A 21920-nucleotide genomic window follows, 5' to 3' on the forward strand; every position below is an offset into this window, starting at 1 on the left:
AGGCATACTCTTATGAACATCAATGCATCGTTGTTGCGCTGAAACCTTTACTTTCTACCGAACAGAAGGACCTTTGCATGCCTTCATGTGCGTTTTCATATTATCTTTTCTGGCAAACTGCTTATGACATTTCTCACAATCAAACATTTTACGATATAGGTTCTTGGCACATTCTCTATTCTCATGTCGTCGAGCATTGCTGTTGTTTGAGAAAATCTTGTCGCAGTAACAGCACCGATGTTCGTTAGTTGTTGTCGATTCGGCATCCATTGAAGTCTCCATTGATGACGAACCAGCGTTCGTCGAGTTTCCCTGTGCAGCCAGCACTAGTAGCATTAAAGTCTCTTCTGCTGGCGGTACCACGTCTGTTGAAGTCTCCTCCAGTGTTGACATCGACGTTGCCAACGGAATCTGCTCCACCATCGTCGACGCTGACGTCATGGTTCCCGCAGTCGATGGTACAACCTCCATCGAGTTCGTCGTTAAAGTCGGTAAAGATGCCATCGAGTTCGCAAGAACAGGTAATTACGTGATTAATGCACCAGATGAAACAAACTAGGTGATCCTTACACCGACGACGTCAGTAACAAACTGAGCGTCCTGTTGTCTAGGACTCGCTTATATACATGCACCGTATGGAATAATACGCTAGTCAAATCAAGAACCATTTACAATAATACTAGAGTCAAAACAACATTAAAAATAGAAGAACCATCAACGAAAATACAGCACATTTGGAAGCACCGGCAACGAAACGGCAGCACATTTGGAAGCACCGACAACGAAACGGCAGCACATTTGGAAGCACCGACAGCGAAAAGGCAGCACATTTGGAAGCACCGACAACGAAAAGGCAGCACATTTGGAAGCACCGACAACGATAAGGCAGCACATTTGGAAGCACCGACAACGAAAAGGCAGCACATTTTGGACGCACCGACAACGAAAAGGAAGCACATTTGGAAGCACCGACAACGAAAAGGCAGCACATTTGGAAGCACCGACTACGAAAAGGCAGCACATTTGGAAGCACCGACAACGATTAGGCAGCACATTTGGAAGCACCGACAACGAAAAGGCAGCACATTTGGCAGCACCGACTACGAAAAGGCAGCACATTTGGAAGCACCGACAACGAAACGGCAGCACATTTGGAAGCACCGACAACGAAAAGGCAGCACATTTGGAAGCACCGACAACGAAAAGGCAGCACATTTGGAAGCACCGACAACGAAACGGCAGCACATTTGGAAGCACCGACAACGAAAAGGCAGCACATTTGGAAGCACCGACAACGAAAAGGCAGCACATTTGGAAGCACCGACAACGAAAAGGCAGCACATTTTGGACGCACCGACAACGAAAAGGCAGCACATTTGGAAGCACCGACAACGAAAAGGCAGCACATTTTGGACGCACCGACAACGAAAAGGTAGCACATTTGGAAGCACCGACAACGAAAAGGCAGCACATTTGGCAGCACCGACTACGAAAAGGCAGCACATTTGGCAGCACCGACAACGAAAAGGCAGCACATTTGGAAGCACCGACAACGAAAAGGCAGCACATTTGGAAGCACCGACAACGAAAAGGCAGCACATTTGGAAGCACCGACAACGAAAAGGCAGCACATTTGGAAGCACCATCATCGAAAAGGCAGCACATTTGGAAGCTCCATCAACAAAAAAAGGCTAAAAGGAATCACAAGTTACGAGATCTAAGTCTTAGTTAGAAATCAGAATACAAAAATAAAAACATTAAATTCTTATAATTTAAATTATTTATTTTATTGCTTTACATTATACAAATGCAAGTAAAAAAAGCCATTATTGTATGTAGCCAGCATTCCTCAGTTCCTTGAGTATGATGGATATTTCTTTGATGCACGAATAGTTTCCTGCACAAAGCGAACCATGTAGAAGTCTTAGCCGGTCAACCAATATGTTTGGATCTTTCCATGAAGTATAATCATTCTCTTCTACCACCATCTTCCTTGCACCTTTATAATAAATATTATGATCTCTGATGTCTTCCGTTTTACCACCAACCTCAGGGTAACTTTCATGTTTGAGATGGTGATCATCACAAGCTTGATCAGATTTATTTAATATATCACGTCGTTTCCATCGTTTCGGTCTCAGGACACCGCCACATTCTTCGATCTTGGCAGCTTTAGGTGCTTCATCATAGTCTATGTCTTTGTCAACAGCCTCAGAGTCACTGTAACAATCACCGTAGAAGGAATCGTCTTCACCCAATTTACCGTAATAATTCGATGTTGATGATGTTGAAGTGTCTTCATCGTCTTCATGCTTCCTTTTTAGGAGTCCATCATTTTTACAAAGTAGGAAAGATCTACTTGAATTCGGCTGGAATATATTCTCACTTTTCACGTTAAGGATTCTTCCATTGTCTTCATTCTTCCGTAAATCATCAACCTTCTTCAATTTAAGTTCTTTGTCGAGATCGGAAGAGCCAAGAAAATTATTGTCGTAATGCAGATCACTCTTCCTTAGGCTAGTAGATTCATCGTTGTCCTCTAGCTTGTACGCAGGCTTGGCGCTACAAGTTCTGCCATGTCTTTTTAGGCTCTCTCTCCGCGTAAACGACTTGCTACATCGTACACAACTTATCATATTGCGCAGTGGATTTTTAACACAGTCATTCTTCTCGTGTTGTCTTTTATTCTTTCTCAAGATAAACTCTTTACTGCAAAACTTACACCTATGTTCTTTCGATACAGCGTCAGATCCCAAACCGGAATTCATATTAGTTACTGAGACTAATGCCAGATACCAATTGAGTGTTTTAAATTAGATTCAATACTTAAATAGAAATTTTTTCATATTTCATCAGCGAGAATTAATATATCTCATGCAAAAGTACTTTATGCATGTAGTTCTGCTTTTCAACAACATATGTCGCCACATGTTGCTTGCAGGTAAATAATATTTAGTTCTTTTATGCGGGATGCGGGATGCTCACTAACGATCGCAAAAGAAGGATGGCTTCGCTAGACTCCAAGGAAAAGGAAGTTCGTCTTGCATGTTGGTGCTCCACAGATGTCTCATGGCGTAATATTAATTTGACTGAGTAATGATAATTGTTAATTCCACCTGATAAAAATATTGCAAGTTTTGATTTAGTAGCAGAAATTATCGAATTAAATGTAACTCCAAATAAAATTACATGTCTCATTAGACCAAAAAAAATCCATGCAGAGAGCGGTTTCTCAGAATAGTCAGAAACACTTGAAGAAACCACAGGAATTATTGCAAGAACACGGGAAAAACCATCAAAATATTGTCAAGAATAATCAGGAGCACACTGAGAAAACCACCATAATATTAACAATAATAATCGGAAGCACACGGAGAAAACCATCATAATATTGACCAGATTAATCGGAAGCACACAGAGAAAACCACCACATGTTTTCTTTGATATCATAAAATTACAAGAAAAAATATTTTAAAATAAAAATAAATTAATAAAAAAATAAAAAAAATTAAAAAAATACATGAACAGTTTCTGCTAGCTTGTAAACTTATCATTGTTGAGCAAAGATAGAGTTCTTGTACAAGCTAGCAGAAACTGTTTATGCATTTTTTTTATTTTTTTATTTTTTTATTAATTTATTTTTATTTTAAAATATTTTTTCTTGTAATTTTATGATATCAAAGAAAACATGTGGTGGTTTTCTCTGTGTGCTTCCGATTAATCTGGTCAATATTATGATGGTTTTCTCCGTGTGCTTCCGATTATTATTGTTAATATTATGGTGGTTTTCTCAGTGTGCTCCTGATTATTCTTGACAATATTTTGATGGTTTTTCCCGTGTTCTTGCAATCATTCCTGTGGTTTCTTCAAGTGTTTCTGACTATTCTGAGAAACCGCTCTCTGCATGGATTTTTTTTGGTCTAATGAGACATGTAATTTTATTTGGAGTTACATTTAATTCGATAATTTCTGCTACTAAATCAAAACTTGCAATATTTTTATCAGGTGGAATTAACAAATATCATTACTCAGTCAAATTAATATTACGCCATGAGACATCTGTGGAGCACCAACATGCAAGACGAACTTCCTTTTCCTTGGAGTCTAGCGAAGCCATCCTTCTTTTGCGATCGTTAGTGAGCATCCCGCATCCCGCATAAAAGAACTAAATATTATTTACCTGCAAGCAACATGTGGCGACATATGTTGTTGAAAAGCAGAACTACATGCATAAAGTACTTTTGCATGAGATATATTAATTCTCGCTGATGAAATATGAAAAAATTTCTATTTAAGTATTGAATCTAATTTAAAACACTCAATTGGTATCTGGCATTAGTCTCAGTAACTAATATGAATTCCGGTTTGGGATCTGACGCTGTATCGAAAGAACATAGGTGTAAGTTTTGCAGTAAAGAGTTTATCTTGAGAAAGAATAAAAGACAACACGAGAAGAATGACTGTGTTAAAAATCCACTGCGCAATATGATAAGTTGTGTTCGATGTAGCAAGTCGTTTACGCGGAGAGAGAGCCTAAAAAGACATGGCAGAACTTGTAGCGCCAAGCCTGCGTACAAGCTAGAGGACAACGATGAATCTACTAGCCTAAGGAAGAGTGATCTGCATTACGACAATAATTTTCTTGGCTCTTCCGATCTCGACAAAGAACTTAAATTGAAGAAGGTTGATGATTTACGGAAGAATGAAGACAATGGAAGAATCCTTAACGTGAAAAGTGAGAATATATTCCAGCCGAATTCAAGTAGATCTTTCCTACTTTGTAAAAATGATGGACTCCTAAAAAGGAAGCATGAAGACGATGAAGACACTTCAACATCATCAACATCGAATTATTACGGTAAATTGGGTGAAGACGATTCCTTCTACGGTGATTGTTACAGTGACTCTGAGGCTGTTGACAAAGACATAGACTATGATGAAGCACCTAAAGCTGCCAAGATCGAAGAATGTGGCGGTGTCCTGAGACCGAAACGATGGAAACGACGTGATATATTAAATAAATCTGATCAAGCTTGTGATGATCACCATCTCAAACATGAAAGTTACCCTGAGGTTGGTGGTAAAACGGAAGACATCAGAGATCATAATATTTATTATAAAGGTGCAAGGAAGATGGTGGTAGAAGAGAATGATTATACTTCATGGAAAGATCCAAACATATTGGTTGACCGGCTAAGACTTCTACATGGTTCGCTTTGTGCAGGAAACTATTCGTGCATCAAAGAAATATCCATCATACTCAAGGAACTGAGGAATGCTGGCTACATACAATAATGGCTTTTTTTACTTGCATTTGTATAATGTAAAGCAATAAAATAAATAATTTAAATTATAAGAATTTAATGTTTTTATTTTTGTATTCTGATTTCTAACTAAGACTTAGATCTCGTAACTTGTGATTCCTTTTAGCCTTTTTTTGTTGATGGAGCTTCCAAATGTGCTGCCTTTTCGATGATGGTGCTTCCAAATGTGCTGCCTTTTCGTTGTCGGTGCTTCCAAATGTGCTGCCTTTTCGTTGTCGGTGCTTCCAAATGTGCTGCCTTTTCGTTGTCGGTGCTTCCAAATGTGCTGCCTTTTCGTTGTCGGTGCTGCCAAATGTGCTGCCTTTTCGTAGTCGGTGCTGCCAAATGTGCTGCCTTTTCGTTGTCGGTGCTTCCAAATGTGCTGCCTTTTCGTTGTCGGTGCTTCCAAATGTGCTGCCTTTTCGTAGTCGGTGCTTCCAAATGTGCTGCCTTTTCGTAGTCGGTGCTTCCAAATGTGCCACCTTTTCGTTGTCGGTGCGTCCAAAATGTGCTGCCTTTTCGTTGTCGGTGCTTCCAAATGTGCTGCCTTTTCGTTGTCGGTGCGTCCAAAATGTGCTGCCTTTTCGTTGTCGGTGCTTCCAAATGTGCTGCCTTTTCGTTGTCGGTGCTTCCAAATGTGCTGCCTTTTCGTTGTCGGTGCTTCCAAATGTGCTGCCGTTTCGTTGTCGGTGCTTCCAAATGTGCTGCCTTTTCGTTGTCGGTGCTTCCAAATGTGCTGCCTTTTCGTTGTCGGTGCTTCCAAATGTGCTGCCGTTTCGTTGTCGGTGCTTCCAAATGTGCTGCCTTTTCGTAGTCGGTGCTGCCAAATGTGCTGCCTTTTCGTTGTCGGTGCTTCCAAATGTGCTGCCTTATCGTTGTCGGTGCTTCCAAATGTGCTGCCTTTTCGTAGTCGGTGCTTCCAAATGTGCTGCCTTTTCGTTGTCGGTGCTTCCAAATGTGCTGCCTTTTCGTTGTCGGTGCGTCCAAAATGTGCTGCCTTTTCGTTGTCGGTGCTTCCAAATGTGCTGCCTTATCGTTGTCGGTGCTTCCAAATGTGCTGCCTTTTCGTTGTCGGTGCTTCCAAATGTGCTGCCTTTTCGCTGTCGGTGCTTCCAAATGTGCTGCCGTTTCGTTGTCGGTGCTTCCAAATGTGCTGCCTTTTCGTTGCCGGTGCTTCCAAATGTGCTGTATTTTCGTTGATGGTTCTTCTATTTTTAATGTTGTTTTGACTCTAGTATTATTGTAAATGGTTCTTGATTTGACTAGCGTATTATTCCATACGGTGCATGTATATAAGCGAGTCCTAGACAACAGGACGCTCAGTTTGTTACTGACGTCGTCGGTGTAAGGATCACCTAGTTTGTTTCATCTGGTGCATTAATCACGTAATTACCTGTTCTTGCGAACTCGATGGCATCTTTACCGACTTTAACGACGAACTCGATGGAGGTTGTACCATCGACTGCGGGAACCATGACGTCAGCGTCGACGATGGTGGAGCAGATTCCGTTGGCAACGTCGATGTCAACACTGGAGGAGACTTCAACAGACGTGGTACCGCCAGAAGAAGAGACTTTAATGCTACTAGTGCTGGCTGCACAGGGAAACTCGACGAACGCTGGTTCGTCATCAATGGAGACTTCAATGGATGCCGAATCGACAACAACTAACGAACATCGGTGCTGTTACTGCGACAAGATTTTCTCAAACAACAGCAATGCTCGACGACATGAGAATAGAGAATGTGCCAAGAACCTATATCGTAAAATGTTTGATTGTGAGAAATGTCATAAGCAGTTTGCCAGAAAAGATAATATGAAAACGCACATGAAGGCATGCAAAGGTCCTTCTGTTCGGTAGAAAGTAAAGGTTTCAGCGCAACAACGATGCATTGATGTTCATAAGAGTATGCCTGGAGATGGTGCAACTGCGGCAACGTCAGTATCTGGATCGGGTCTGAAAGGTTCGTCTTCATCACCACGGTATCCTTGCAGCTACTGTGAAACGTCGTTCGCATTTGCTCATGATGCACGAAGACATGAGCGGAGCAAATGCACGAAGAATCCATCTCGCATGAAGTTTCGATGTGATGAGTGTCATGAATGGTTTACTCGAATTGATAATTTGCGATGGCATGCGAAAAACTGTAAAGGTGAAGTCCGTGTGCCTACTGCTGAACTACCTGCAGAAATTTCGACTCCTCGGTTTAGGTTGAAGGCTCGTGAGCGTACAAGCAAGAAAACCGATGTGCAGCAACCGATTGGTATGACGTCTGAACAGGAAAATAAACCTAAGACTGTGTTCGGCGCATTACAAGTGAACGATAATGGCTTCTACTTGGCGCAGTCTGCATTTCGTGGAACATTGAAGGACTACTATTATTTAAATACGTTAGGTGAGTCGAAAGACATTTGTAATTTTCTTGATGATATCAGAGAGGACATAATCAATCAGCTTACTGATGATGTAGCAACAAACGGACCTTTGAAATATAACTTGTGGTTGGACTGTATATATGGAAAGCCATATCCGTTCGATGACAAAGTGAAGAAGTGTGCATTCAAGACATCGGCTGCAGTAATTTACAGTTCTAACGATGTGAAGCAAACTGTTAAAAACGGTATCCAGAAACTCTGTCAAGAAGAGGTTGACTATGTCTGTAAAGGTTCTGGCTGGACTCTGTCTAGTATAAACCGATTTGAGCTAAGAATTAGTCATTTCACACCGCTGCGGAACTAAATGATTATAAGATTGCTGGCTTTCGCAAATGATCCTGTAGTAGAATAGAAATTATGTAATAAATATTATGTTTGTAAAAGAACTTGTGGTGTTTCATTCCTCGAACCTGTTACTATTATGTTAAATTGATGTTATATTTAATTTTTTTGCATCGTCCTAGATCGTACCAAGGACCTTAGTCGACCTAATCAATCAGTATATAGATTACAAATTTATTTAATGAATTTTGGAATTTTTCCCGAATTTCTAGCTAAATAATTACGGATTTTCAAGATGGCGGCCAAATGACAAGATGTCGGGTGTCACAGCAATAATAAATGATTACTGCACTCTAGCGGATAAGAATTAAACTAACATGGCGTCAGCGCACTCTCGCCGACGATACACTGATGATGGCTTCCAGCAGACGAGGGCAAGATGGCGGACATGACGTCATACTACCTGACGATATATATGCTTTGAAAAAAAGTGGAGGGAGTCAGTATGCCTGCGTTCACCACGAGGGAAGGATCGGTCGCCATTTTTATTTTTTTGCACTCGTTGGGTTCGAACCGAGGACTCCGAGCTCCGTGTTGTAAATGTTTGTTTTTTAAATATGTTATTAAAAAAAATTTTATTTAATTTTTTTATAATTTTAAAATATTTTTTCATTAAAATCGGATAATAAATTTAAAGATGGCGGCCGTAACGGAAATTGCAACGGTGACGTCATAATTCAAAATGGCCGATAACACAATGCCGGAATGTTCGAGAAAACGAAATGATGTCATCCAAGATGGTGGATCCAAGATGGCCGTCGGGGTCAAGGTCAAAGGTCAAGGTCACATCCTGATAGAGGCTTAACTGAGGCTTGAGTTAAGGATGCTTAAGCCTCTATCAGGACATTTCTAGCCGTTGGGATTTTTAAGGACTAAAACGGGAAATTTTCCCTCGAAACTGGAATTTTTCCCTCGAAAACGGGAAATTTTTTCTTAAAACGGGAAATTTTGAGTCATTTTGAGGCATTTTTGAGGAATTTTGAGGAATTTTTGCCGCCGTGACGTCACAATCCAAGATGGCGGACTCCGACACCACCACCACGCGCCTGGCGCCTGGGCCAGGTCCGTCATTCACATACTACTTTCAATACTTTTAGTGAAATCTTTGAATTTTTTAGAAAACAAAATGCAAATAAGTAAATTCTAGAATAATCGTAAAATGTGCTAATAATCCCAGATTAATAGGAAAACGCCTAATTTATCGGACTTAAATCTTAGTCAAGGTCATGAAGAGATTACTGTGATACCCAGATTAAAATATAACATTACTTTCTATTTCAAGGATTTGTTGTAGGGAAAAAACTGATTAGCTTCGGTTTCAGAACCATTGAATTTTGAAAATTCCTATTCAATTTTAATCTATGAAATATGCTGATTCATTAATTAGAATCAACTCAACACTAGTTTTATGAGCATGTAGAATTGTTCGTCCAAACTGTACAAAAAGTGAATCATTATGTTATGAGGCAGCCATATTATAGAGATGAATTACACTTTCACTTATCATAAATTTTTTTACTATAAAATATTTAAAGCCCTGTCAAATATTACTTTTGGACATCATGTGTTCGTTTTTCAGGCAGTCATTTTTAGAGTATTGTGAATATATCTGGGTTACAGCTAGATAACATATTAAAGAATATTAGGAAACACATGAAAAGATTAGGCATGGTGAGGACATGTATAGTGAATTCGATCAATGCGAATGGTGGTAATTTATTTTGTACACCACGCATAAAATGTTAGTAAAATAATTAATTATAATTAAATTGTGTTGTATTTGATATCATAGCTGATGTTAAAATAATGACTGTTTATTGGGCTGAAATGTTCCTACAGTTCGCTACAGTGGTGCGTGACGGTGAGAAATTGTCTATGAAAGCGGAAGACCTGGTGATTGGTGACTTAGTGGAAGTGAAAGGTGGTGATCGCATCCCAGCAGACATCCGAATCATTGAAGCCAACATGTTCAAAGTCGACAACTCGTCTCTGACTGGAGAATCGGAACCTCAAAGCAGAAGTCCAGAGTGCACCCACCACAACCCACTCGAAACTAAAAACATTGCCTTCTTTTCAACAAACGCAGTTGAAGGTATTTGATTTTTTTATAAACTAAGAGTTAATCTAATAGAATTGTTTATTTCATATTAACAACCTTGGAAATGTGTGCACCATGACAAAACTTTAAAATGATTTAAGATTTGAAATTTGCTTGTATGAATTGATGTTTGACAAAAACTAATGCAAATACTAAAGTTTTGAAAGACTTTTTGATAAGAACGTATGCATAATTACATTTCGGCGGGAAAATAACTACTTTTCCCACTATTTGCTTTCAAATTTCCATTTGTGTGTACTAGTATTAGATTTTTTTGGTTTTTCGGGTGGGGGAATATATCCTCCTCTGTCTCCCCTTTGCGTACGCCCCTACTTTAATACTTTTCTCAAATTTTCCACCAACTGTACTATAGGTTAATTCATTAGAATTGATTTAGTTGGCACAGTAATTTTTTTCTCAATCATTTCGGTGAATTTTCTTAGTTCAATGTAGTTTATAAGTAGCGAAAAAATTGAATTTACTATCATAAACAATAGAGTTTATGTGATTAGAAAACTTGCGAGCATGAATCAGCTTGGTGCAGATGACACAAACATTTACCATTACTTCCAAAATGAAAAGTATCGCATGTCTGACCCATCAATGCTAATCTAATGGTTGCTGCAGTCATAGACGACACTTGTTTGGCAACAGGGTCCAGGGGGTTGAGTGGCCAGATCATTGGTCTCCCACTTAATTTGACCTTGGTTCCATTCTCAGATGTTAGCATGCTTGAAATGTAATGGACTTTGCCATGGGTGTATCTTTTCAGGGGATTCTCCCTTTTCTCTCAACCAGGCATTACCCTTAAGTACTCCATTCTCATTGCTCTTAACACCCAGAAGTCGACGAGATGTTAAGGGGGTTGCATAATCAGGGGTGTATTTGTGTTAATGATGCGATGCTAGCTGGTTTTTATAGCGCGGTATCGCCTCTAAGCGCAAGGCTCTGGAGGCGCGCAGTCTTCTTGTAGTGCATAGGTCAGCTATCAGATGTGAGTGGTAACCATAACATTATACAGCGGAGAACTGAAGATCAAGGAATAATTTAAGTTCCTTAAGTGTTAACAAGAACCTGTACCAGGTGTTTCGTGCCTAAAAATATTCTAAAAGGACACATTTTACCCATTTTAGCTCCCCTCAACCATTCGGTTAACCTGTGGTTGACTCATAGGAATCCCCTTCCGCAGAGTATCAAAAGGTGCCTAACCAAATCTTTATCACATTTCTGGGACTCCTCAGACAACCCAGAGAGTCTGTGATCTGGCCAATGTACATGCATCCCTCAATGGGGTGGGAGCACCTCCGGGCGTGCTCTAACCAATCTGAGACACCAGCTGCCTGTGCAGTCCTCACCGTGTGACCTGGGCCCGTAGAGAAAACTTCATCAGGGAATCCCAGCATCAACAAGTGTAGCAGTATCAATAAAGTGTTACAATGAATCTCAAATAAATTTGTTTGTCATTTGTAATATCCGACAAATTAAAAGTCCAGACCATATATATAGTATTTTTTCCTTACAGAAAACTGCCTGGATTTTTTCATGCACTTGAAGGGTTAATACAGTCTGTTAGCCCGTGAGTTAGAAGGATAACTCCACGGTAGGGATCAGGAGACACCTCGGGAACTAGTCCTGTAGGGCCAGCCCCTCGGATACTCCACCGGCTCTGGTGCCCCGAGCTTACAGCAGTATTTCAAGCACGATGGATTCCGTTTTCACAGCTGAAGCCTCACTCAGACTAGCCGTTACCATTACACCATAGGTGCTTCACGGGAACCAAGGCCTTTGGGACAGTGCTGAGCTCCCCCCCCCCTCCCGGTAAAGCTTCCGAACCATCTGTCTTGCCCGTGAGAGGGTTTTTCCGCCCCACTAGATACTATTTTCCAGCATCTTAAGAGATGGATGAGGATTCTCCGGCCTAGCTCACCAAGTTCTCATTTACATAGACTGTCTAAAGGATTGCTCCCCCTTTTATTTGTTAACCCGGCGTTCCTAGCTGTAAGGCCCTTCCGCCCTGGGTACCCCATGGGCGTGGATACGGATATGCCGTATACGCAAATCGGGAGAGGTGTTAAGAGTTCTGGGTATGACTAGAGGCTGAGGCTACCCATTCCAGCTTGGCCATTACCTCGGCCTCCCACCTCACTTGGCTAACTAGACATTCGGCTGTTTCCTTAGCCCTATAGACTTCATCAGCACTGCTGGCGCATACCCCGGTCTACCACATCACACTTGGGACCCCTCAGTCACTCGGTGAACCCGTGGTTCGTTGGAGGCCTATCCAACCTCTTCTAGCTGACTAGGCTAGTAACTGGTGTTGTATTGCCACTCACTGCGTTGACTCATCAAGAGGTCTAGGGAACCCTTAGTCTGCTCCTAGCGATCAGAGTACCACAACCAAGCATGAGTTCTACCAAATCAGATCCAAGATAAAAGCAAAACGGTTCTCACTAAGAAATCAGCCGATGCAAAAGCATATTTTGGCAGAGAAAAAACATAAGGCTCTAAATCTGAGCGTACACCAATCGAATGTTGAAAAATCTCTGGATCTCTACACATTGTCATGGAGTGACGTGTCGTGCGCAGGGACCGCCAGGGGCATAGTGGTGGCGTGCGGCGACCACACGGCCATGGGACGCATCGCGGGGCTGGTGTCCAGCCTGGAGGCCGGGGACACGCCCATCGCCAAGGAGCTGCACCACTTCATCAAGATCATCACCGGCGTGGCCGTGTTCCTCGGCGTGGTGTTCTTCATCATCGCCTTCATCCTGGGCTACCACTGGCTGGACGCCGTGGTGTTCCTCATCGGTGAGTCCCGCCACAGCCGCCTCTCCCATCTGTCGTCTTCAACCCTGCACCGGGACTTAACAATACTGCAGAACAGCTGGGATATAATTAGAGGAGGCAGATGGGCGCAGCATTTGCGGGGGTGGGAAACCTGCAGTTTAATTTTTAACATAGATATTTACTTGAATATCATAGTGTTGGTACTAAAAAAAATATGCTGGAAGGCAGATTAACTGAATTATTTGTGTTAAAAGATACATAAAGTATTTCAAAACTGATATTTTTTTTGCGTACTGTCCAACTTAAGATGTATTGAAAATGAAATGACTGCAAAAATATTTTTTACCATCTAAGTTGAATCAGACATATTTGGAACAGTGGAATTAAAATGTCGTAGTGATATGAGGTGTTGTCGGGAAATGCTTTGATTTGGTTGGTTTGAAAAACAAAGGGGGCGCAAAGATATTATCTCGCCTCGGGTGGAAACTAATCTAGTTACGTCCCTGCATAACAGCATGTTCCCAGGGCTGGTTATTTTTAAAATTTATTTCGCAAATATTTGATGTTTTGGTAGTGGAGATGAAGTGGCCGGAAAGAATCTCTAACGAAGGTGGGTAGCGGAAGCACGAACGAGACAGTGCTGATGTTTTGTTGCCGTGCCGCGCAGGCATCATCGTCGCGAACGTCCCGGAGGGCCTCCTGGCGACGGTGACGGTGTGCCTGACGCTGACGGCCAAGCGCATGGCCTCCAAGAACTGCCTGGTGAAGAACCTGGAGGCCGTCGAGACGCTGGGCTCCACGTCGACCATCTGCTCCGACAAGACGGGCACGCTCACGCAGAACCGCATGACGGTGGCGCACATGTGGTTCGACGGCCAGATCATAGAGGCCGACACCACGGAGGACCAGTCGGGTGAGATTTGTCGGGGCGTGGCCCCTGCTGGCCGCAGCGAAATTTACCCGAGTAGCAGGCAGGGGCAGACTCAGCTTCACATTGGTATGAGGGGGGGAAAGGGGAGGTGTTATGGACTCAAATGTAGAAAAATTACAGTTACCTAAAAGGCTGTTTTACCACAGTTCTGATTCAAGATGGTTTTTTGGACAGACACTATTGCTTATTACACTGTACGTCATAAGGAACCTCAATAACAGACAGAAAATATGAATGAGCAAACGGAGAAAGCAAGAAAAATTGTATGGCTGATTTTGGCTTGTTTACTGTGTGTTTGCAATATTCATATTATTTTTTTCCCGTTAATGAGGTTTATTATGACATACGGTTTAACCAGCAACAGTGTATGTTTTGCACACTAATGTGCATATATATGCATAAGTATTCATATTATCATCTGTTGTGACATGTTTATGCATTAATCAAAAGAAGGAATACTTATGTATATTTCTCGTAATGCATTTGTTTCAATAAACCATGTCTACAGGTCGGCTCAAATTTATCTCCTCCTGTGGATTATATCTTTTTGTTTAAGTGGTATAATAAATCAACAAAAATAGAGAAAACCTTTATTATTTTTAAAATGATTACTATAATTTGGTTTTATTTCATCAGCTAAAAGTTAATGCATCAAGGTTTGTATTTTATGTAAGGTGTTTTATTTTCAATATATTAACCTTGAGTGTTTGCATGGGCATATCTTGCCCGGGGCAGATAACTAGAAAAACAATTTTAAGGAGGTTCTTAAACTAAATGTATGACAAAAAGGAAACATATAAACTGATTTTTACTTAGTAATATTCTGCTTTCAAAATCTTTCTACATACTATATTGATTATTGAGTGATGGTTTTTAGAAGGGCCTGTTTGCAATATATTAATCCAGCTAATAGCTTCACATTCCTTTTTTTTTATTTAAAAACATCTCTCTTGTATAATCATATTTAATTTGGGTTGTACTTATAACTATTATATGTTATTGATATTTCATTTTGAAAAAGGAAACATAGTTGGGGTACTTTTCTGAAAATCATGTTATTGGAACTGTCCCTACAGAAAAACAATGTGCAGTGTGTATGTTCAGTAGGCTGAGTGCACTTTGCTGTTAGTTTCAGAATGGCAAACACATTTACTGTGCTTTCAAAACCCTTATCACCATAGGTACTTGTTACTTCCAAAACTGAGAAAGAACCTTGTCATATGGTGTGTGAAATCACTTTTAGTACCTACTACCTATGTATTTCATTTAGGACAAAGATTTCCACATAGATGGATAAATTATTACTAAGGACAAAATTATATGGTGAATTGCCATATAACAGAAATAACACAGATAAGTATGTCAAAACACCATATAACAACAAAATGCAAGTAAATACAGGGCCGGCACGTCCATATAGGCGAACTAGGCAACCGCCTAGGGCGCCAAGTAGCTGGGGGCGGCGCAGCACAACACATAACAGCTCATATAATATGTTTATAATGATTATTGAAACTATATTGATATAATATTGATATTGATATAATATTGTATATTGATATAAGTAATTATTTAAAGTCCACGGTGACCTGTTTATGATTTGTAATAAGTTAAAAAAGTTAAAAAAAAAAAAAAAAAAAAAGCCTGCTTACATTTGATTGTTGAAAAAATCTTAGGCTTACGTGATGTATTTTGAGGCAAGGAAATTTTTTTTGGGGTTTCCTTTCTGGTTGGGGGGGGGGGGGGGGGGGTGTTTAAGGTTTTTCGCCTAGGGCGCCAATTTACCTTGTACCAGCCCTGAGTAAATACACTAAAAAAACACAGAAATGCAACAAAAATCCATTACATTATTTATTAAATTTTTCATTAAATTATTTATTCTAAACAAAATTCAGCTCACAAAAATGAAATATTTAAATATATTAAATTCAATGAATTTAAATTGTTTAGCATGGAGTTAGTACCAAAATGTTATGTGCTATGTAGATTGGAAATATTTTGCTCTTTTTGATGCTGCAATTGTTATTAGTAGGCCTACCTAACTAATATTCACATTAAAACATTGGAACATTTTACATTTGCACGTATACTTGCGGATTCATTTTTATTGTTCCCGGTAGTTAGACATGCTTATTACAATTTATTATATTGTTAAAGTTGCATCCTGTATAAGTCAAAATGACACTTTTTTTTTTGTAAAGTAATAATCAATGAACAAGTAAATGTATTTTTTTTTTGAAAATAATGCTATCTTTATGACTAAACAGAGTTCATAAAAAACAACAACACAGAAATCTCTTGTAACTCTGATAACTAAATTATCCTAAAAATAAAACCATAAAAACTGGTGTCTTAATTATTACTGCTTTACGCCTTGTTGACATCGGGGTCGTAAATAAAGACTAAAGATGAGGATTCGAATGTGTATGAGGAACAGGTATTCTGATAACATGTACATTATCTTGTGCAGGTATTCAGTACGACAAGTCCGGTCCGGGGTTCAAGGCCCTGGCACGAATCGCAGCTCTGTGCAACAGGGCGGTGTTCAAGCAAGAGCAGGAACATCTGCCAGTGTTGAAGAGGTATAAATGTGTGTTACTCACTGCCGGTGTTATGTGTTTTGTTAAATTATCTCTGCTATCTTGAATTTTCAAGATACTATTTACAGTATATTCCCGCTAATCCAGACCACGTTCGTCTGGATATCTAATTAATCCATAGGGATTAAAAAAAGCTGGAGTAACTAATTTTTTTTTAACTGTACAATCAAAAAATTCTGGATTTTAATTACAAAGATTGGTTTTTGTTAATCAAACATCAGTTCGTAGGTTGAAATCTTAGGTCAACGTATACAGTAGTATTTAAAATAAAATTAAGCTGTAGGAAAAGTTTTATTTACAAAGGGGAAAAAAATTCATTTTTATAGTTTTACCCATCTAAAAATTGTATTACGTGCATTTTAAGGCAAATTACGTTTAATCCCGACTTACGGTGATCCTGATGGGGTCTGGTCCCATCTTGTCCGGATTAGTGGGATTTGGTTGTAGTTACAAATACTTTTGTGCAGTAAAGTGCTAAAAATATTTTCTCAAGAGTCTTGAATACTTAAAACAAGTAGAAATATTAAGCAGGAAACCTTCTGAAAAGAGCTAAATTATTATGGCAGAACTACCCAAGTGAAGATTACATGAACTTATTAACCCTGGAAACTTTTTAAAAAGAAGCTCATTTTGCATGGCTAAATTTGGCAAGTAAAAATTATTTACACATATAAAACGGGAAAATTTCTAAAAAAAAAAAAGGGCGAAAATAACTTAGCCTTTATTGGGAAGATGATAAGTTATTACACTTCTTTACAGGAGTGGTCTTTTTGTCTTGGAAGGAGGTTCACACTTTCAGAAGAATAAATTTTTTTTAAAATGCTCGCACCTATGCCACTGGCACGGCGTGAATGTTCCAGGGAGGTGATCGGCGACGCGTCGGAAACGGCGCTGCTGAAGTGCATGGAGCTGGCGCTGGGCGACGTGAGGGGCATACGGGCGAAACACCAGAAGGTGTGCGAGGTGCCGTTCAACTCGGTGAACAAGTACCAGGTGTCGGTGCACGAGAGCGAGGGCGGCTACCTGCTGGTGATGAAGGGCGCGCCCGAGCGCATCTTGGAGCGCTGCAGCACCATCTTCATCAACGGCAAGGACGAGGCGCTCGACGAGGAGAGGAAAGAGGCGTTCAACGACGCCTACTTGGAGCTGGGAGGCATGGGCGAGCGCGTACTGGGTACGTCCTGACGGGAGTGGTTGAACTGCAACTGTCCTATTCCTGACCAGTATTGCTGATGACTAGGGACGATATCACATGGTGAATTGTGATAAAACCAAAATAATATAGAAAAGCAAACCAATACGCCATTTAACACCAAAATACAAGTTAATACACCCAAGGGCGCAACAACTAAATTTCCAAAGGGGGGGCAATATACCTTTTTATAAAGAATCAATGATCCCCCCTATTGAAGAGGGGGGTCCGGGGGTCCTCCCCCGGGAAAATTAGTATTTCAAGGTGGAAAATGGGTGCTATTTAAGCAGTTTTATTATCTAAAAATTGATTACACAGCACTTTCTTTGCCCCCGTTTGCCCCCACTTCAAGGTTTCAGAGGGGGGGGGGGGCAAAATACCCTTCCCCCCCCTGTTGTTGCGCCCCGGAATACACCATATCCCACTGAAATGCAACAAAATTAATGAAATTAATTAGCATATTTACTCAAAACCCAACTGGTATTACAAAAACATAATCTTTTAATATATTAAAGCCAATAATGTAAATTATTTAGCATGGTGCTAATACCAAAATGTATGTACTAAATAGATTGGAAAATTATTTGCTTTTTTTATATGGCAACTGTTAGTAACTAATTTTTCATGGTGACATTGGTACATTTTTCAAACACACATGTGTTGATTTATTTTTATTGTTCCCAGTAGTTTAACATGCTTATTACTATATTGTGAAAGTGCATCATGTATCAGTTAAAATGACACTGTTTTGGTGAAGTAAGCATCACTGAACAAGCAAGTGTCATTTATTTAAAATGGTTTTATCTTTATGAATAATTAGAGTTCATAAAAAAACAATAATAAAATCTCAAAGCAATAATAAAATCTCCTGTTTTAAAAACGAATTTGGCCTTCAATACAGCAAAAAAAGGTCTTTATTCTGGCAACCCAAAACTGGATTATCAATGTACTTTTAACGGGAATCCAAAATGTGAAATGTATCTGACTAGAAAACAGGAAAATTTGTACTGTACAGTGAGGCTAAGCTCTGAGTAAACTTGAAACGCCGGTAGCACAGAAGCACAAACGGATGGCCAAGGTCTACAGCCGCAATCCACCCAAAAAAATCCTGAAAGTGAACGGCTCAATTGGTACTGGATTATTTAATGTTATAAAATTTTAGACCTTTCGTTATACCTTCTTCAGCACAAGAAACTCCTTTAAAAAAAAAAGGCAGTGTTCAGAATACCTACTATTTCATTTAATTTTCTTTAGTGAAATGAGGACCATGCATGCCAGCTTGACGAGGAGGACCATGCAGTAGCGGATCCAGAGTGGGGGCTAAGGGGCTCAAGCCCCCTCCAAAAGCATCTGGGTCCACTATTGTTTTAGTGTTTGCCTTGATAAAGCCTAGCCTCAGCTGGGTTAAGCCCCTCCCAAACCAAAATCCTGGATCTGCCACTGGGACGATGTATGAGGAAGAGGGAGGAAGAGGCAGGTATTAGGGGCGAATAATGCTTATAAAATCAGCTTATTCTTTTGTTAAAATTAGAATATATCAGTAAAAAAAAATCATTTATAGGGGCTTAATAGTAAAATTATTCTCATAAACAATGAAACCAAAAGTATTCTTTATTTGGGGACCAAACCATACATTGAATTGTATTTAATGTATGATACTAAATTTTTGTCCTGTGAGATTTTGAAAAGTAAATTTTCTGGCTTAAATTTTTAACAAATATAAAACCTCAAAAAGCATAGGTAAAAAATAAAAATAAAAATTTTTGAGCTTAAATTTACAATGAACATATAACCCTGGCTAATGTCCCTATTACATACAAATTAAGATTCTTAAACTATCATAAATTCTAACATTTTTTAAACATAAGCATGTTTCAGCTTACCTTCTCATTATCCCCCAAAAATTGATTTTTTTTATCCAGTTTGTGTATGGCTGATATCATTAAGGAACTAACTGGTTGGCAAAGATAATCACACAAAATTCACTCCTCACTCATTTGAACACAGCTTTAGTTGAAGCTTTATGAAATTCATGCAACAAATCCTAAAGTTATCTACACATGCACTGGCTAGACAGTACAGCATGGTGGAGGCGCTTATAAGAGTGGCATTTTCACATCCCTCTCCGCTGCTGGTTGGTGGGACCAGTGGGAGGCAAGCCAGCCATGCTGAGACACTGCGTAGCACCGAGGCGTGATGTAAGTCAGCGTTAGAGCGAGGGAATCGTCACAGGCGGCCGTTATCACCACGTATCAGCGTGAATTAATATTTCACAGAAAAATAGTTCAGTTCATGTTGATACGGGGGCCGTAGTCTCTGATATTTACTGACTGAATTTTACTGCTTGCTCGGGTTTTATGGGCGCCACCGTGCCATGTGCACGGACCGATGTGAGACTCTTTCTCAGGGTCGTGACGTCGCCCATGTGAGGCGTGATTTTAATTTCCCCCTGAATACACCTAGCACGAATCCCTGCCCGCTCTCAGCGTCTGGCACGCTATTATTTACGCAGTGGGCTCTCAGGTGTCCCACACGCCGTCACACTCCACGTGGTTAAACAGATTTAAATAAGAAAATAATACATTTGATTTACACACCTGATTTATTCGGCGAATGCAACTTACACGATTGAAACTGTTTAAAACGCCGGCGGCACAAATCGGTTTAGGTGTGAAGTCCTCCACGTGGTCACATCTTACATTACGTAGTTCAAAAGAGAAAAGACTGTTGCTGGTCGTAAGACAATTAGTTATACAGTCCCCCGACCGAGAGGAACTCCGAGAACGAAAAGAAAACGATTTATACGGAAATAAATTGAAACAGAATTAGTACTTGGCGGTGAAACAAACGGTGAGGTCCCCGGAGTGCTGAAGCGTCTACTCTCGGTCATTGATGGCGGCGGACTGGGATGAGATCATGGCTCGCTCGACTAACATGGCGTCCTGTCGCCGAAACAATTGCCGTTAAAGATACATATTTGCGAATTCGTGCCACGGGAAACTAAATTAACATGACAAGAATGAATTAAAAATTATGTGACAATTTATGAATACTTGAAAAGAATAATACATATTATAATTTAATAAAATGAACATTTAATTATTGTCTGGCTTCGGGTTTCCTCGGGAATGTCCGGAAACGCTATGATATTTTAATACAGTAGAACCCTGTTATAACGAATCTGAAGGGAGTAGTTTATATGTTCACTATAGAGGGGAAACTTTATATCTGGGAAAACTTTTGTATTGACAATACATACTCAAAAGCAAAATCTTAACTACACATTGGCCTAAGCCAAGAAAAGAACGAATGAAAATACTCAAAGTAACAGTTTTATTAGCAAATGCAGATATTTTTAATGCACTACACATGTACAAACTTTATATTAATGGTTCTTCGACATCGGCGTATTTTCCATTTTTCAGGCGTTTAATACTCTGTGACGTATTCACAGCTTGAGAAAGAAGATTGTTCAGCTTGTTTAATATTGTACTTAATGTGGATGCTGCAATTCCCAGTTCCTTTGCTATTAACACGTGCGGGACAGTGGGGTTGGAGTCTATCTTTTCAATAATGTCCAGTTTATCTCGCACAGATAATGCCATATGTTTTTTACCGCGTTTTTCATCCCTTTTTATGTACATATTTCTTATTGAAGCACATTTGCAGCTTAATAACACGAAGTTCTTTTTACCGTCAAAAGTAAATAAACGAAAAGTAACGAGTTTGGCGCATCAAAGATCACTACGTATCATTTTGTATTGCAGTTGCTAAAGCTGGAACAAAATTTTCTCACTTTCTATGGAAAAATTTAGTCCACAGAGTTCTATCTAGTGGTAGTCTTACGAACCTTACTCGATCAAAATGTCTGAAACGTGAACGAAAAAAATTAAACGTAAAAATATTGAATTTGCTGCTATAATGTACATACGTATTTGTGTGGCGGTAATTTATGTTTAATTTTGATAACATATTAAATGTACACGCTTTCGCCCATTCTTTAACTATGAAGGGAAAACATTTTTATTTTCACCAAACTGATCACCATCTTTGGCTACACGTAGCCTACCGAGGCCACTCGAATACGACTTGTTTATAATATGAACAGTGGACAATCGAGTAGCGTATTGCGGAGAAAAACTTCAATGTGATCCAGAATAGACGTTTTGTGAAAAAACTTGTAATTAAATGAAAATATTTGAGATAAATGTGCATTATGTCGGCAAAATTTG

At 39.8% G+C, this 21920-nt stretch overlaps 1 protein-coding gene across 1 annotated transcript in view; it reads left to right on the plus strand.

Moving 5' to 3' along the window:
* Positions 1 to 21920, plus strand: part of LOC134528079 (sodium/potassium-transporting ATPase subunit alpha-like) — a 157830-nt gene that overhangs the window by 114456 nt on the left and 21454 nt on the right. The window contains exons 5-9 of the mRNA XM_063361327.1: positions 9920 to 10172; positions 12765 to 12986; positions 13633 to 13878; positions 16367 to 16478; positions 17357 to 17670. Of these exons, the coding sequence (XP_063217397.1) occupies positions 9920 to 10172; positions 12765 to 12986; positions 13633 to 13878; positions 16367 to 16478; positions 17357 to 17670 (1147 nt within the window). The remainder of the gene's footprint in view (positions 1 to 9919; positions 10173 to 12764; positions 12987 to 13632; positions 13879 to 16366; positions 16479 to 17356; positions 17671 to 21920) is intronic.

Source organism: Bacillus rossius, chromosome 1 (assembly GCF_032445375.1).
Source record: "Bacillus rossius redtenbacheri isolate Brsri chromosome 1, Brsri_v3, whole genome shotgun sequence".
Taxonomy (NCBI): domain Eukaryota; kingdom Metazoa; phylum Arthropoda; class Insecta; order Phasmatodea; family Bacillidae; genus Bacillus; species Bacillus rossius.